This window comes from Paralichthys olivaceus, chromosome 6, assembly GCF_024713975.1.
Source record: "Paralichthys olivaceus isolate ysfri-2021 chromosome 6, ASM2471397v2, whole genome shotgun sequence".
NCBI lineage: Eukaryota > Metazoa > Chordata > Actinopteri > Pleuronectiformes > Paralichthyidae > Paralichthys > Paralichthys olivaceus.
The window spans coordinates 17,076,391-17,094,816 of NC_091098.1; the positions used below are offsets into that span (position 1 = coordinate 17,076,391).

At 41.3% G+C, this 18,426-nt stretch overlaps 1 protein-coding gene across 4 annotated transcripts in view; it reads left to right on the forward strand.

Annotated features, from left to right (window-relative positions):
• The window catches only part of cacna2d3a (calcium channel, voltage-dependent, alpha 2/delta subunit 3a), a 108,373-nt gene extending 91,376 nt beyond the window's left edge, over nucleotides 1-16,997 (forward strand). For 2 of the 4 annotated variants that reach the window (XM_069526665.1, XM_069526666.1), the window contains 11 exons: nucleotides 1,536-1,597; nucleotides 2,005-2,049; nucleotides 2,129-2,191; nucleotides 4,067-4,137; nucleotides 6,765-6,840; nucleotides 6,963-7,015; nucleotides 8,052-8,107; nucleotides 10,508-10,646; nucleotides 14,681-14,793; nucleotides 15,909-15,991; nucleotides 16,116-16,997. In XM_069526665.1, coding sequence (XP_069382766.1) covers nucleotides 1,536-1,597; nucleotides 2,005-2,049; nucleotides 2,129-2,191; nucleotides 4,067-4,137; nucleotides 6,765-6,840; nucleotides 6,963-7,015; nucleotides 8,052-8,107; nucleotides 10,508-10,646; nucleotides 14,681-14,793; nucleotides 15,909-15,991; nucleotides 16,116-16,208 — 854 coding nt within the window. In that variant the 3' untranslated portion in view covers nucleotides 16,209-16,997. The remainder of the gene's footprint in view (nucleotides 1-1,535; nucleotides 1,598-2,004; nucleotides 2,050-2,128; nucleotides 2,192-4,066; nucleotides 4,138-6,764; nucleotides 6,841-6,962; nucleotides 7,016-8,051; nucleotides 8,108-10,507; nucleotides 10,647-14,680; nucleotides 14,794-15,908; nucleotides 15,992-16,115) is intronic. The other 2 variants (XM_069526667.1, XM_069526668.1) reach the window with 1 other exon arrangement.
• Nucleotides 16,998-18,426: the final 1,429 nt, after the last annotated feature.

The following is an 18,426-nucleotide window of genomic DNA, read 5'->3' on the forward strand; positions in this document are numbered from 1 at the left end:
TTATGAACATCTCATCTTGATACAAATGGATTTTGGTGCTTGGAGGTCAAAGGTCAAGGTCACAGTGACCTCATGTCCAAGTGAATGTTATATATCAGGACTGCCCACAGGGAATTTCATGACATCTGGCACAATCCACTTGGACTCATGCTTGACCTGATAAGAATTTGGTGGTCAAAGCTGAAAAGGTGACTGTGACCTCTCAAACACATGTTATGCCTCGTGGATGTAATATGTCACAAACATATTAAGGTTCTTTCACATTTGGAACATGTTCACTTGGACTCACTGATTAAATGATTCGATTTTGGTGGTCAAAGGTCAAGGTCACAGTGGACTCCAAAAACCGGATCTCTCATGACTGCCATGAGGGAACTTTGATCAGTTTTCACTTTGACTCAAAGATGAACTGATTAGGTCTAAGTTCACAGTGACATAGAATGAATCCGGGGGATAAAAGTAAAAATATGTGGACAGAAACTGCACTAGTTGGTGAAGGCACACAACCACAGTGAACCTCAGGATGTTCTGTACATAGTCAGAGCATCCTTTGACTCCTGTGTCAGAGGCCTGTCCATACCTGGTTCTAGGCTTCATTATTTTTTAATTGCCAATTTTAGTTGGAACGTAACATTATTTTGCTCATTGTTGTATATGTTAATGTTGTGGCTGACTGGTGTATATTTTATCAAATTAAAAGGCCAATCAATACTACTTCCATATCTGTAGTTAAATGCTGCATTCGTTTGCATTTAGTTTACTACCTGTGGCTGCGCACTTGGATCAAGCTCTAAATTTTGCTCCTGGAAATACTTAACCCCCCCCCCCCCCAAAAAAAAAGCATTGCAAACCCCCACTGAGAAGCTAGGGTCCTCTGAGTCTTAGAAGCAGGGGGTAGTGGGAGCGCAGGACGCAGAGGAGAGGAGGGAAGTTAAAGCCTGTGGTGAATGTCAATCTTTCCTGCGCCAACTCTGAAAAAGTTGACATATTTAATGTCAGCGGGTGTTTTTTTTCCAACGCAAGGAATTCTGGTCAGATCTGTGCGTTGAGGGACCTGCTGTGATGAGGCTTATGGAAGTAAGAGCAGCTCTGTGTACCAACTGTGGAAATGTCTGTTGGGATAACTACAGGGAGGCAGACTGAGGAATTGGATGGATTTCATGTGGGCAAAGAGAGAGAGAGGTCTGGTTTAGAATCGTGTGAAACTGCATTTTGAGTGTGGTTAGCGGCAGATGTGTGCAGATTGTACTATACAACACACACACAAACGTGCACACACCTTCCAGCTAAATTAGCTGATGCATGTATGATGCAGGGTGTAATTGCCGTCATGGCCCCTTTTGTCCAGCAGGGGATTGCCTTTTCTGTCAGTTTGGGGGGGTTAATGAAATGACCTCTGATAAAGATCATTGTGCTGCTGCACCTCAACGAGCTGAGAGGCACACACACACACATAGACACACACATACACAACACACAGACACACACACACGCCCTGTTGATACACCTCAGTGACTGTGTCGTCTCTCTTTCAGCTGTGGGTATCCAGATGAAACTGGAGTTCTTTCAGAGGAAGTTCTGGACAGCCAGCAGACAGGTACATATGCATAAACACACATCCAGCATGTTTGCACATTTACACATATAATACAAACACACTTGTAAAACTAAAATAACCCATGTCGACTTGGCCAATTGACCCTGGCTGCCCAAAGTCGCACAAAAATACATACAAATTAAACATAAAGGGGAGTAAAGTCAAAAGAGAAAACATGAACCATGTTGATCTTATCCCTAGCTGCCTACTTATGAATATGTAGCACACATTTTCATAAAGCAGCCTTTGTTAACGTCTCCACATGTTAAGAATATTTAACGACTCACAGACCTATGAACTTGGGAGAACTTTTGATGCAGAAGGTCGTCAGTTTGTTTCCTTACAAAAAAACGATTTGGTGTGACATTCAGATACAGTATGTGCAGATATATATTCTTTTCTTATAGTGTGCAGCTTTGGATGGGAAATGCTCCATCAGCTGTGATGATGAGGTCAGTCGTTCTTCCTTTCCTCAGCCAACCCTCCATGATTCTGTCACTTTTGCTTCTCACAACACTTTCTGTTTCACAGAATATCAACTGCTACCTCATTGACAACAATGGCTTCATTCTGGTGGCCGAGGACTATACTCTGGTAAGACATGCACACAGGCAAAATCAATAAAAATGAGCGTGTGCTGATATTGCCTAAAAAGTGGGTGTTGATGGAATTTATTTGTGTTTCCCGGTGCATGTTGAAAAAACACAGAAATTTCAATGTTCCTTCAAATCAAGAAGATCTGAAAACTAAATCTGATTACAGGAACATTACAGACACAACTGTTTTTGTGCCAGATTATTAGTGAATTGTGAGTTTGAGGTCTACAATTCATATTAAATCTGGGTGAATTATGTATGAGTGGTAAGTTTGGATAGAATGTGCGTCATGCTTTTGCATTTTTATTGAAGTTATAAATAACTTGTGCAAATCCAGAGCTGACCTTACATTATAATCCACGGTGCATGTTTATCTCCTCGATATGTTTCTAATGATTTTTTTTTTGCATGTGATGCACAATGTTGTTGATTTGGCCGCTCGCAAGGAGACACAGTGCTGCCCCAGCGTGTACTCTCTGCTCAGCTGTCACCAGACATGCTGTCACTCTGGTTTTGGCTCATCCAGGAGCCAGTCCGCTGGCCGTCACTGCCCTTCCCTTCCCCTGCATGTTCTTTTCTCGTATCTCTCACTTGCCGGCTCCCATCCTTTATTCGTTGTTAATTTGAAGGTGACAGAGCATTTAGGCTTCCTCTCATCAGGTTGTTTCCTGTCATTCTTCGTTATCGAGCGGAAATGTCATCGACTAACAAGGTGACACGAATGTGGTCTGTCAAACTGTTGTTTTTAAAATGTGTGAAGGGTCTTGATTAGGTCTGAGCAGATAATCCAGAGGCTCTATACCAGGCTGGGTCATATCAGGCTATGTTGTGTTGTTTCTGGGAAGTGGTTACACGGGCAAGGAGCAGCTGAGGTCAGATCGTTTGCCTCCAAGATGTCTCATATGGTGTATGGATGAAAATGTTTCATAGTGTTTTGTTTTATGTCTGGTGGGATCACCTGGCTTGAGGTAGTGTGCACAGGCCGGAACTGAGACCTCATAAAACACTATTGCAGTCAGGAATTGACGGGTAACAGTCAATATTACCGAGACACCTCAGTGAAGGACGATATGTTGTCATTGGCCTTTGTTTGATAGTACGTCAGGAGGAATAAACAAAAACAACAGCAGAATGGGTGAGGAGAGAACCCATTTCATTTTAGTACAGATCTGGATCAGGGGATGGATCAAGGAATTTTTTTTCACTGTCTTTAGTATTGTGAGATTTTCTGTCATTTCTCAGATGGATGGATCTTAATGAAACAAATCAGACTTTTTAGGGAACCATTACAGAGTGTCACAATTAGGTGTGAATGCAAATACATTTCAGGATCCAGTGAATTTATATGTGGAAATATGCAGTTTAGGGTGCCATTCTAATAGTTGTTTAAAGTTCAATTAACTAATCAAGCCACAAAATTAATCTTCTCTTGTCAGCTTCTCAAATATGCATTTTTTTTTTATCTTAGTTTTTTGGGCTGTGGATCAGACTACAGAAAAAAAACACTTCTCAGTTGTTAGTTGTAGCTTTATCGAAGAGAACAGAAATCTAGGACAGAACAGAAATAGAATCTTCTGTGGAAGTGAGCAAATTAACTTTCTTAATTAAAGGAGACGGGTCGATAAAGCTCTGCAGAATAATGTCAACAGGTTATTTGTGCGTGATTGGAACATGTGGGATATGAGATCCTGAAAGGCTTTGTGTGAAAAAATGTATTCTTAGTTCAGTTCCCAGAAAGTCTCTGAATTTAAGTTTTCTTTGTGGATGTTCTTCACTGTGAATGTGTCGATCTTTAAACTCGTATTTTCAAAGTTAGTTACATTTTTATCATAATTTGTTTTATTTTAGAAAATCTCTTTGTTTTCCTTCTCAGACAGGGAAATTTTTTGGAGAAGCAGAAGGAGCTGTAATGAGTAAGCTTCTGCAGATGGGCTCTTTTAAGAGGTAAGGACTTCAAACTGTGTGTGTGTGTGTGTGTGTGTATGAATTTGTGTGTGTCTTTGTGTGTGAGAGTGTATGAATGTCTCCATATATGTGCCAACACATATGTGTGCGTGTAAATGTATGTGCCTAATGTCAAGCGGGCTGCAGAATGAGAGCACGTCTCCCCTGGTGCTGACAGCTCTTAACGTGGCCAATCCTGTTGAGCTATTCAGCGCTGACCTCTGACCCCTCGCTCAGCAGAGTTCTCCGTTAGGGGATTACAGCAAATCTTTTCCTGAAATGATGGAATTAGGAGAAACTTGAAGTTGCATACACACGGACACGCACACATAGTACATTCACGCATGTACAGCTTGTTTTAGATCAGTGTCTCCTGGAAAAAGCCAGGAGCAGTGGGTGGTGACATTCTGCAATTCATTCGGAAATTTAAGTGAGGAGGATGTTACCTTTTTTTAGAATTACAGAGCAGAAACACAGAGAAGCCAACACTGACAGTCACATACTGTACTTTGAATGTGAAGTCACAGTGCTGTGTTTTAATATTTGTGGAACCATAGCACAGTTAAGTGTAAATTCAGATTTGCACAGAAGCTTATAACCACATTCCAGCAGGACTTTACCCAGCATTCAGCTCTGTGTTTTTCATGTGCGTGAGGAGAACTTTATCCCTTTTTCACCAGCAACATTCGGCGCCTGAGGCAGTCTCTTTTTTAGGGTTGTCATAAACACAATATCTCAGTAATGCCTTGACAAAGGACAAGTTTGGTGGTCAAGGTCACTGTAAATGCAGCATCAAGACATCAAGAGGTTTTGGTGATAAGAGCTGTGGCCAGTGTCGATGTGCTGTAAACAGAAATGAGTGATTTCCGCAGCAGAATCTCTAGATGCATCCCCTCGTCTAAATGTTTACACATTTTTGCATAATGCATCTGAGAATCCCAGAGAATCTCCTGTTTCTGGCTGAACTCTATTCTTCACATGGTAATTATGACAACATGTTTTTGGGTTGTCCGTCCATCCATCTATTAACCCATACGGGTGGATAGTTATTTTCTATTCTTCTGAATAGAGAGAATTTCATTACATTTGGCACAAATATCCATTTCAAAGATTAACTTTTAGTGATCAAGGGTCAAGGTCATTGTTTCTGGTCCAGGCTAATTATGACAACAGCCTTCATCGCTTTTATTAAATTCCCTTCAAGTCTTCACTAGAGTCTGGACAGAAATGGACGTAAGCTGCCACTTGACTGGCTGGCGGAGGCGTACAACCACGAGGCAGTAATTCTAGTTGCCATGCTGTCTTAGTGTATAAAAATCACGGGTGACAAATCATTGCACATGTAGACGACCACGCCTGTTTATCATGGGGATGAAACTCAAAAGCTGACAGCAGATGGTTTACGGTCCCACTCATAAAGACAAAGAGGCCTAAGAGAGCTTTCTCTACTGGATCTTTAATGTCAGATGATGAGGGATTATTTAAAATTGAGTGCGACGTATGATGAATGTTTAATATAACTCGTGTCAGTGGAGTATTAGCATGATGAGTAATAGAGCTTATAGATCTTAACACTAATGAATCCGATACGATCTGTCTTAACTCGGTGCCATCTGTGGGGAATTAACGTGCCGAGTTGAAGCACAGTTTTTCTCTTGATTAAAAAAGCATAGAAGACATTTTAAAGTGTGCCACTTACAGTTGGCACGAGCTGGCGGCTTGAATTCAACTGTCAGCATAAAGACCGTAGATGAACACAAATGTTGGCAAACCACTGTATTGTCAGTTAACTTATCAATCTTTTAAACCAAGCCGTAGAGGATGGAATCTTTGTTGTGCACCCAGGCAAAAAGACACACTCAAATATACAAATATGACATCGGTCTGGGTCTGCTGCTAACACCATTATGTGGCCTGGCTTAGCACTAATTGGTTCCTGGCGGTGTGTCGGAGCTACGTGTCACCAGTGCTGTGACTGAGGTTTGAACATCGCCCAGGGCTGCGGATAGACTGGGCCCACTCAGACATCACACACGTGCTCGCTCACACGTTCGCACTCAAAGTATTGTCAAGTATATAGGGAGCTGTCTGCAGGCTATGAGAATGAGTGTCCTGAATGTGTGTGTGTGTGTGTATTTGTGTTACGAACCCCCTCAATAACCTCACCCATGCAGGCAGACCCAGACCTCACACCCTCGGGGTCTACTAAACCCTTAAATCCCCTGATATCCCCCCCAATATCCCCAAATCATCTACACACACACACCCACCTCCCTACATCACTTTGAGGGACCTCGTGGGAAGCCCTCGGTTTTTCGTTGCTTTCCTTTTCCCATTCTTGCCACATCCATCCAATATATTATCCGTAGGTAAAGCAGCATTTATAGCAGAGGTGGGATCTTTCCTTCCTGCTCCCACACAGCAGTCCAAACGGCCCGCAGGCATTTAATAGTGGAGGGTTGTATGAATCAAGACTTAACTTATCCGCGCTTTATTGACCTGACAAAAGCATTATTAGGAAACGTCAAGCTCTAAAAATATTCTACCTCTATCTTCCTCACTTAAACTCTGTGTCTGATGTGTCTGTCTCGCTCTTTGTCCTCTCTTTTCTATATTTATCCACCCAGGGTCACTCTGTACGACTACCAGGCTCTTTGTTGGGTTTTTTCAGAGAGCAGCGGCAGTGGACACACACTGCTGGATGTGAGTACCCCATATTTTAACACTTTTTGTTTGCACTCTGCAACGCAAAGTGGAGGCAACATACTCTGTGTATTTAGCATCAAGGATCAATATTTTCTTTCTCTCTTTTTTTCCCCTCGCAGCCTTACTTTGCTTTCTTCTCAGCCGTGAAGTGGATCCTGACCGAGCTTGTCATGTAAGACTTCTGTGTGCGCGAGAGTGTCTTGTATCTGTTGCTAATAGCATACACATGCTGCATACATGTGTTTTCCTGAGAGTCGCACGGTGGCCTCTCCTGTCTGAGGTTAAGCGCATGTTTGTGAGTATATATATATATATATATATGTATCCTGTATGTTTGTTTACAAGTGCCTTCGCTTGTACGTCAACGTGATCATCCGTGATCGTGAGCAGTAATGGCTACCTGATGTTTCCTGTAGCCCGGGTGATGCCACGTTGTGCAGTGTTCTGGGTGGTCTGTTGTCGCAACAGTGCATCATGGGAAGATTGAGTTGTCAGTTGCAATTTTACAGTCTGTCACAGCGCAAACGTTTTTTGTCTTAGAAAATGTTTATATAATGTCTTATAAAAGGTTTTTCATGTCCTTCATTTCCCACTAATTCATTAATTGTGCATTATCAAATTACAGATGTAAATATATATATATAATTATATATAACGTGTATACTAAAATTTATAAAAGTTTAAATGCTTTAATACTCTGCATATTTAAGACATATTTATGAAAGTTATTTATTGAATTACTGTATCAACTGGGAAAGTACAATCATATTTAAACTTAAAAACAATAATTATACAAACTTTTTTACAAGCTCATGATCTGACAAGTTACACAACACTGATACTTTTAACAGTCTGATTTGCAAGAGTCAGATCGAGCACTAACCTGAAGATGTGGCAGGCAAATCATAAACAAGAGTTCTCATTGGATATTTTACACACATTAAAAAAATATGATTGATTCGATTAAAATGTATAAACATGATTACATTTCAACTTCGATAACTGGCAATTAGCAAAGATTCATGTGTGTGCCATGGTTCCTTTTATTATTTATAGTTTGAAAGAGAATACGTTTTTCTCCTGTGTACGTCTGCAGAAACTTTAAACATGCTGGTAAAAAAAATGGCTGCAGGAGAGATTGCTACAGAGCGTGTTATATAAGCATGTGTTGGAGTGGATTGTTATGGTCGATGTGTCTCCATATTTAGATTCCTGGTCGAGTTCAACTTGTACAGCTGGTGGTATTCTGACATCACAGCTAAAGGTAAGAACACACTCCATCATATACCGTCTCTATCAAACACACACACATATAAACTCAGTTGACATATAAGACACATAAATTGGAAAAACAAAATCCCTGTTAATAATCACTGATAGATCCAATGAAACTAAATAAATGAAAATAATTGTGTAGTTTTTTGTTCTTACCACACACTTTTATACGTAATACTTAATTTATAATTTCACATGGATGTCAGGAATTTATTGCTCTTGGATTTGATTGTTTAAAAAAAAATAAACAAGTAAAAAAAAAAAGGCAAAAGAAAAGTTAAATATCATTTGAATTACTTTGAAAGATCGAAAAATGTTTTCCCTTTTCTAGAAATGGCCAATATTATTTTTTGTTAAACAAAGTTAGTATATTGCAGATATTGTATTTGGACACAGCACAGACACATTATTCCTATGAATCTCACAGTTCTCTAACGGTTTACCTTACATAATCATTTTAAACTTGAAACATCAAACAAAAACCCTTTCAAGGCTTATTAGTAAATTTACACAGTTTTATTTTTTTCTGGAAAATTCAAAAGACAGAAAAAAAATTCTATTCGGTTTTATTTTTTGTTATATTTGAACATCGGCCAAAGAACACATCATAATGTTTTTCAAGTTTGGAATCTCATTTAAAATGATGTAATGTGTATTTCTGATAGAACAACCCAAGGCTAAAATCAAACGCTGACCGAAACATGACCGTTTTTCATACTTTGGGTTGAATTCACATGGAAAAATTTCTCCTGCGCACAGAAAAAAAACAACAGCCAGCGTCCCCAGCACTGACCTTCTGTCTCCATGTTCACCATCTCCCCTCCATTTCCTCTCAGTCTGAGTCAGTGTGACCACTGGAAAAACAGAATAAAGAGGCACAATCCAAAACCCAAAAGTAAAAATGGCAGAACATGAGATTACCTCGAGTGACCTCAGTGTGAGAGCAAGAGCTTGTGTGTGTGTGTGCGTGCATGTCTGTCTACACATATATATGTATTTGTTTGTGTGTCCAGAGGGGCTATACTTAATGGTTTTATGATCTGTGAGGATGTGTGTCATATTGGTAGCGGTGGAAAGCAATATCCGCTTTGTAACAGGAGAAAAAAGGCTTCTCACTCGCTCTTTTTCTCACTCAGACACTCTCTTTCTCTCCTTCTCTATTTTATGTCTTTCTTTTCTTTTCCAGTCTCACTTTTTTCTCTCCCATGAACACACACACACACACACACGTTCCCATATTATTGCTGCCAAGCTATATTTTGATGCCTTATGTTTTATGGAGTGTTGAATGCTGTTTCACTAAGCGTTGTCACATTGTAGTATTAACTCCAGCCAAAACTAATATGAAAATATTTCATATTTGAATCTGGGTGTGTGAGAGAGAGAAAGAAAGAGAGAGTGAGGGAGGTTGGGGGGGTGCGAGAACCACAACACGACAGTGTATAAAATGCTTTCCTTGCACACTCTTATCCTGAGTGAAGTGAAGCTGGGCATCGCTGCTCGCCAAGCAGTCAAGACAATTTCACAGCTGGCTAGCCCCAGGTCTTAGCAGCACTTTCTATATCTCTTTACAATAGAGACACAGGCCGGTGACACACAGCTGAAACACCCCAACTTAGCAGCCCGTAACCCAATCTCCACAGCCCCTCGAGCCGAACTAATCCCAGACGTTTATACATGTAGGCTGCTTTCCTCACATGTATACTTAATACACAACTGCACACACACACACACACACACATTTTTTCATGCTGCCGCGCTGCTGACACCCTGTAATTAAACCTCTCCATTCAAATTACACTCGTGATTCCACCATCTTTAGAAATTTTTGTATGTTGTAAAAAAAATAAAAAATACGTGTTGATCTCTGTGATACAACTGAGCATACAAAATAAAACCACATGTATTTGAATTTTAATGTGCATTATGCTAATTAGGCCAATCAGTCCCTGTTTTAATAAGCCTGCTTTATAAAAAAAAAACATCCCAAACATAAAAATTTAGGGTTTTCCCCTCTTTAGTCTATTTCTCTCTGCAGTATAGTTTCAAACCTCTAGGTGGCAGGAGAGTTCAAGCAATGTTGCATGAGCGGTTGGCCTAGATTCACACTGGAAACGTCTGGGGCAGGACAGGAGACAGCTCCGCTCCAGAAATGCTGCTTTCTTTCAAACGTGTATGTTTGTAAGGATGTGGTCTGTTTAACTGTTAGCTTGCAATATATTTGCATAACTATTTTAAATATATATTTGACTTTGAGATGGTTGTTCCATGACTTACTCACAGACTCTGACTCATGTTCTCTTTTCTTCTTTCTCTCATCTCTTCTTTCTCATTCTTTCTTTCTTACTTTCTTTCTCTCCTTCCTTCCTTGTGTCCTTCCTGCCCTCAGCTCAGAGGTTGGGTCGGACCACGCAGGTACCATGTGACACAGAGTACCCGGCTTTCGTCTCTGAGAGAACCATCAAAGAGAACACAGGCAACATCGATTGTGACGGCTGCATCAAGTATGACGCACACAAACAGACCCGGTGAACATAAATAAACAACAATAAGTCACGTCAACAATAACCAAAATTTCTGAATGTTGCAGCATGAAACTTGTTGGATGTAAGCTGGCTGCCGCACTTCAAAAAACAAGCAAACAAGGGAAATGAATTATCCTGTTAACTCTTGTGTTGGTGAAATATTTTTATCTGCATAATCTCTGATAACGAGAAACACATTTAAATCATTTGTTGTCCATTGAAAACACTTTTATCCCGGCAATCCATCACAAATAAACACACCGCCGCTCACGGACACTCACTCTCTCCTTTGGCAGTTTGAAATACAAGGCATTTAGAGATGAGGGAGAGAGGTGGAAAAAAAAATGCTTCCTTTAAAAATGGGAAAATGAGTGTGGTCCCCATTAACAATTTGGGCTTTTCTGTCAGGCAATTGTGGGGTGTTCTCTGGATCCCTCCAATGGGTCCATCATTGCTCCCAGCTGTGGAACTGCCAGGGAAGTCTATGTGTGTCTGTGTGTGAGTGAGTGGGTGTGTGTGCGTGCATGCATGAGTGCACGTGTGTGTGCGTGCCCTTGCAAGTGTTTTCATTGTGTGTCTGCAGCCGGTACAGCCCCACAAGGTCAGCAGGGTAACCACTGCCCTGGGTGCCAGGAGCAAAATGAGGTTTGGGGATGCTGTCAGACCCCAAACACACACGCACGCACACACACACACACACACACACACACACACACACGACAAGACATGACATAAGCATGTTTAAAAAAATAAAAATAAAGGCCCCCATCTCCAATGATGACACCAGAACGGGGATTAGTTGGCAGAGCTCTGGGCTCTGGGCTCTGGGCTCTGGGCAAAGCGTCGCCCTCTAATAAATCTTTTTTAAAGCACAATGAATTTGACAAAGTAAAATGGAGTTTTTATTTTGGTTATATGGAACTTTATAGCTCATATTAGTAATAGAGGATATTGGTGATAAACATCTGTTTCACGTTACAGACTGACTGAGGCCTTTCTCTCATATTTTCATTGGGACACGTGTGTGTACTTTATGCTCTAGGAAATATACCCTAAGAGCTCGCCTGTTAAACCTCTCTTTACTGCACTGTTTGAATCTGTGTGTGTGTGATGTGGGTATTTGTATTTGTCTATGACTTCCTGATGGCTGAAACAGCGATAGAGCAAAAAAACCATCAAAATCATGTGAATGATATTATAGTTTAAGTGTCGGTATGGAGCCAGCTTCTCCAGACTGTAACATGAGATGTAGGACATGTGTGTCATGTCTCCAACCAGAGAAGGTCTTTGAGGGGACTATTAGTGACAATTCTCGTGGCTATATATCCTGCCCCTCCACAGGCTCCTTCTCGTTTCCCCAGACTGTCCGACTGTCGACTGTTTCGATTTGCAATGAGCTCTAAGTCTACAGTCGCACACGTAGACGTGGTTTCATCTCTTAGAAGTAAAAAACTGTCTCCTTTTTCCATGGCAACAACAATAATTGTGGCATTGCTGAGATAATTGTGTTTATTATGTTGTAACTCTGAACATGCTATAGGCCATACTTTCTTCCACTCAGCTTTTTAAATAGATGCCTATGCTACAGTTGCAGAAGAGAAGAGCTTTTCAGATCAGATAGTATCTAACAGAAAGGATGAAGAAAACTTTTGCTGCAAAACTAGCAATTATACGATCTGTTTTATATTCATCATTTATATTATCTTGATGTTTTAATTGTCTCCAAGTTTAAAATGTTAAATTAAGTATTTATTTTATGGTAAATTAAGTCCCATTATTTATTTTTTTTGTTTAAATACTTTAAAATTGTCCCCTTTTAACATTTTGTATTCATGTAACATGATTTTTCTCATGACTAATCTCTCTCAGCCACATATCCATCGCGGCGTTTGCACCTAGAGCTTCTTGTAGATAGAAATATAAAGGAAAATTAAATCTATAGAAAAGTATCATGGTATCCATCCCCTTGAAAATATAAATTCAATTCTATATTCATGGTGCCCATTTTCCCCAGAAGTCATAGCGAGAAATGGAAATAAATGACGGCATTACTCTGAAAACCCACCAGTGTGTTTATTGAGATTTTATTGGAGCAATTTCAGCTCACTGAATTAATAATTGTTAAATTACTCACAGTAATTACTGGTCACATTTCCCAATGGTGATGACAGATATTTCTTAAAGCCATAGAGTGCGTGCAGTTATGGTTCAGTTATCCAGTGATTAAATTGTTGGAAAACTTATCCACAGAACACACACACACAAAGTATTTCATTAAGCCAAAGCTGAGCACAGAAAATGTGAAACATGAAAAGTTCAAAAAACCTGTTTAGTAAATGTGCCGTGATTAAACTCATCTCGTTGAAGCTCTGACCACTAAAATGAGGATCAGTGACGATAACGCTGCAAAGTTTAAAAAATTTTCTCAGTGACCAAAAATCTGACGATAATCTGTACAAGATTTTATCAGATCAGCAACAGATTGTGCGATTTGTGACACAATCTGTCATCATGCCATCGTGTCTCTTTATCTTTTATTACAGTACATCAGCTGTTACATCAATCTAACTCTTGATTTCTTTCTCTTTTGCTGATTTATCTTTCTTGCCGTCAGTCTTTATGTCGCTCAGATGGTTCTCCTCCTCTCTGTCACTCTGTCTCTGTGTTCATGTCTCTGTTCTGTTTCTCTCTTGACCAAAATCCCTGGAAGAAACAGCATTAGGACACCATGTCTAGAATATCTGTCTATGCCGTCTGTGTTTGTGCAAGAGAGCGTGCACGGATATCTGTCTCTGTGAATCTATGCACAGTGTATTGTAAACGTTCATGTATGTGTGTGTGCATTCGTATAGGGTGTAGCGCTCCCTTTCCCAGCACCGAGTATGTTCAAGGCCAGCAGCTGTGCTGTCAGGATACATTTAAGTCTTTTCTCCAAGATCACTTGCTCTGCTTTCTATCAGCGGGCTGAGTTGGGCGGGCCCGGCACTGTGCAGGGGTGAGCAAGGATTATTAAACATCAGCAGATCCTAATTCACCCTGATTGGAACTGGCTTGGCCCATTTGCTGGGCTGGTTTGGTTGGGTTTGGTCGGTCACGGTGGGATAACTGCATTACGGTGCGGTGGATTGGTGCTACTCAGGGATTGGAGGCCATTTGTGGTCAGATGAAATTGGTCATGGTATTAAATTAGAGGATGGAGATATTCCCGTAGATATTAAGTTTGTTTTGATCCATCAGGTCTCTCCCTCTTTGTCTTAGTTCCTGTCCTCCTTGACACGAGTCGAGAAAGTGCACAAGCATCTATTTTTACATCTGTGTGTGTTCGCTCCATCACACGTGCATGTTCTCATACGTGTCTGATAAATGCCTCGCGGAGAACTTGATAAATCACCCAGCTGTGGCAGAAGAGAGGAAGGGAGAGAGGCGAGAGATAAAGAAAGAAAGGGTGACAGAAAGAAGAGATCATCTTTATGACCTCTCCTCTTCATAAAGCTTATCCGTGGTCGTAAATCACTGGCCAGGAGGCTGAGGCGAGGCCTGATCTTTCAGTCCAGTAAAACACAGCCATGGGAAGCTATGAGCACAGAAGTGTGGTTCCCATTTGTCTGCCTTTGGAGTGTTTTATATTCAGTAACACTTCATTGGTGCTCGCCTTGGATGGAATATAACAAAGACAAAAGACGGGAAGAGGATGAGGAAGAAGAGCGGATGGAGTGAGTTAGAGAAATATGCTAGAGTACTTTATCTGTGTGTCTCTTGTTGTGAGCGCGTCTACGTCTCTGTCTGTTTATTGACAGCTGGCGGTGAGACCAGTCATCTTCTTGACATCCATCCAGTGAAGTCTCCTCAGTTCATCTCCCCTCTACCAGGGGAGAATGTGAACACTCGTAACACAAATCCTCCGACACACATGGAAATTTACATCATAACCATGCACCTTGTCTACTTGCCAATCCAACTCTGACCTCGCTTGCTCCCTCTCCTCTCCCCCCCTGACTCATCTCCCTGTTTCTGGCTGTCTGCGCTGTGATTGGCAGGTCCTTTGTGATCCAGCAGATCCCCAGCAGTAATCTCTTCATGGTGGTGGTGGACAGCAAGTGCGACTGCAGCATGTTCGAGCCAATCACCATGGACCCCATCGAAATCATGTATATCCTTCGCTGGCCAAAGACTGGAGAGCTGGGGGTGGGGGGGTGGTTGGGAGGTTATTGCAGGACAACACTTTGCAAAGTTTCTTTGATTCATTTCTCCTGAATGAAAGAAAATGGCCTTTTCATGATTTGGATCAAAGAAACAACTGGGACTTGAGAATGAGTTATACTGTCATCAAACGCATTAAATACTATAATACTATAATATAAGGGAGGGGATGTGTCGCTTTGCTGATAAGATTCAGAGTGGCGTCTCCACCCAAGACATGCTGGGTAGAGGTTTATAAAGAATGAATGAACAATCTAATGAATAAATAATTGAATGGATGGATGGTTCTTGAATGTGATCTTAAATGGGTGATACAGCCAACCTGTTGCAAATTTCCTAGATTGACTGTTTCTCCCCACCGAGAAAAATATCACTATTACCTCATCATCTTTATTACCTTATGTTTTTATTATTATTGGACCCGTTTCTTTTCTTCCTGCACAGAAACATTATAGCCAGCATATGTCCATGGAGGTAATTTGGTGGGAATAATGAAGAGCATTTATTTTGTGGGGAAGCTTCGGGGAGTTTATTTGCCCCGTGCCTCTTCTGAGAATGAAAGAGATTGGGACAGTGTGTGGGACAACATCTGAAACAGGAGCGATTATGTATCCCATCTGGCCTGGGAAGGCCTCACGATCCCCCAGGAAGAGCTGGAAGTCGTTGCTGGCGGGAGGGACTTCTGGAATACCTTACTTAGTTTACTGCCGATGGATGGACGGATGGATGAATCTGAATCCAATACAGCACCCTACCACAGGTTTAATTCACTGTAGATTCATGCTCTGTACATATATTTTATATGTCAACCACTGATTATTTTGTTGTAGAGATCTTGCTGCCAAAAACCTGCATGTTGTCATGCAAAAAAAAAAAAAATCATCAAACATTGCTCAAAGCCTTTTCTTTTTGCACGTCATGCTCTATGGAAAATCTCCCTACCTCGTTCTATGGTATAATGCATTCCTTTCCATTATGCACAAGAAATACAGTTGAGCAGGAAAACGCCCTGCAGAGGGTACACACAGTCTGCTGTTGAATTATTGACCTTGACTTCAGCTGCACATAATGAATCTCTTAAGTGCGAGAGATTGAAGATGCAAAAGGACAGGAGGCGCCCAGATACCTGTCACCCCTTTCACCCTGAGGTATTTGCACCACACACACACACAGAGTACTCTTTTACAATGTCTCCTCCATTAATTCATGCTTTTTTATTTGTTTACTAAATTATTCCATATCAGTCCATACAATGCCTCTTTCTGTCTCCAGGAAAACTCAATGGAGTGTGGAGGCGCTGGTTCTCTCACTCCGTCTCTTGCGGCGATGCTGCTCTGCTTCCTGCTGGCTCTGTTCCCCAGGTGACCAGAGCTGGCCACGCCTCTCCATCCAGCACTCGACTTGGATCGGCTTGGCTCTGCACACAAAAGAATCGCAACGATGCCACAGAAAAAGAGCACTCCTGCTGCCCCTAATAAAAATGTGCCCAATTTCAACTCACCACCTACAAAGCCCCAAGCCCAGAGGTGCGTCCCTACAAGGTACTTATTTGAAAGGATTGAGAATGGACACCTGTTGAATAGTGATCATTAGTGTGCTTTAGCCCGAGCTGCACGGAAAGTTTTCTGGGGAGATGCAAAGTTTCAGACATAGTTATAAAGCTTACAATGCACTTAGTAGCTTAAAACTGCACATGTGTCCCAGTTATACCCACTGACACTCACCTCTATATGCTCAGTCCTTTCAGGTAGCAGCTAAGGGCTTGGTTCTGTAGCTGGGCTTGGAACTGGGCATTAGAGCCACGTAACACCAATGTGGAGAAAGACAGGCGCACCTTTCCTCTGCCCACTCTGACTTTTCATGGACAATAATGATTCAGAAGAAAAAAAATAATACTGAAGATGATTATATGTGGCTGGGGTTGTAATGGGGTTGTAATGGTCTTTTTTCATGTTGAGAAAAAAAAAAAAAAGCTCTGGTTATAAATATGAAGATAAAGAGTTTTATTTATGATTTGCAAGTGGTACCCATAAACTGTGACTATGAGATTTTGAGTCCTCTGATGTGAGTGGTTATTAATATTTGAGCTTTGCCTTATTGAACGATATTGGTCCTGTTTGTGTACTTTTGAAATAAAATGATGTATAAAATCGATGCTGTCGTTAAAAGCCCTGTTCTTGAGAGGCTCTTCTATAAAACAGACCTTGACAAGAACAATAGACTTATTATGAAAGCTCAGCTCTCATCCCTATAGATTGTTCTATTGTTGTTGACTGATTAATACGGTATCTGCTTAAATGTTAAGGGGAATGTTTGGCTGCTTTTCGGCCTCCACATGAGATGTGGCTGGATTTCTTTTTGTGTGTTTGCGTGCGCGCACATGCATGCATTTGTGTGCGTGTGCATCTGGCATTTTGTTCTTCTGTCATTCATGTCTCTGCCTCTGCCTCTCCCAGAGGCTCATCCCCCACACAAAGACACACAATGAAGACCATGACACTGGAAATGGAAGGCCAACCACAACATACATCTGTATTTGTTTAGAAAATAGATGCAAACAATCACATTTTCTGACAAACGTGTGTGTGTGTGTGTGTGTGTGTGTGTGGAGCACAATAAGTAAAAACAATAACAACAAACGTTTTCTATCAGTCCCAGAAGGAGGCCACTCTGCTGTGGTCTCCACGTCAACACCAAGGTTCCTGCGGTCCACAAGTGCAAATGCCTCGTCTGTATCTCTTTCCCCACCTCTCTGCTCGCCAGTTCTACCACTTCCTCCTCCCCTGACGAGGTAATTCTCACCATCCCAGCGGCCTGCGCTCAAACTGCTTTGCTGATCTTGTGCCTCGAGCAGAACCGTCTGAGTCTCTAATCATTCTCAGCTCATCCTGCTCTCTTCCTCTTTTTATGGTCCAAAGACTCCCTGACTTGCTGATGGGCCACTTATCACAGCATAATGGGATCAGAGGTGTTTTGAGTCAACACGGATCTAATCTGGTCAGTTTCCTTCCTGTTTGCCAGATGAGTTATGGGAAAGTGCATTCAGTGTGTGTACAAAAGGCAGAAAGCAATCTTCTTTCTGGGCAGACGCCACAATAGAAACCCTGTTGCCACCTTGAGCTCCTGTGACTGATAAATCCTCATCTCTGTTTTCTATAAACTGTTTTCTCCACACACAGGTGGGGGGGAACTTAATCCATGCAGATGCTAAAAAAATTGCACAAATGTGTACAGGCACATTTTTCCAGATTTCCCACAACACACACAGCGTCCTGTTCTAGCAAACATGGGTGACAATGAGATTCAGTTGGGGCTCTAGAGAAAAAAGGAAAAGCAGCTGAAAAAGAAAATAATGTAAAAAGAAAAAGGTGTATTCTGTCTGCCTCTTTTTTTTTTTTTTTTTATAGAAACAGACATGTGTGCCTTCACAGGTTTGGCTCGGTAAAGAAATGTTAACGTGGACAAGCCAGGTCACACCTATAACCCCCGTCCATCAAAAGAGACACATTCAAAGACGCAGCGAGCGAGGGAAACATCAATGAAGGTGTTTTATGAGAAGGCGTCCACATTCCTTCCCAAATGA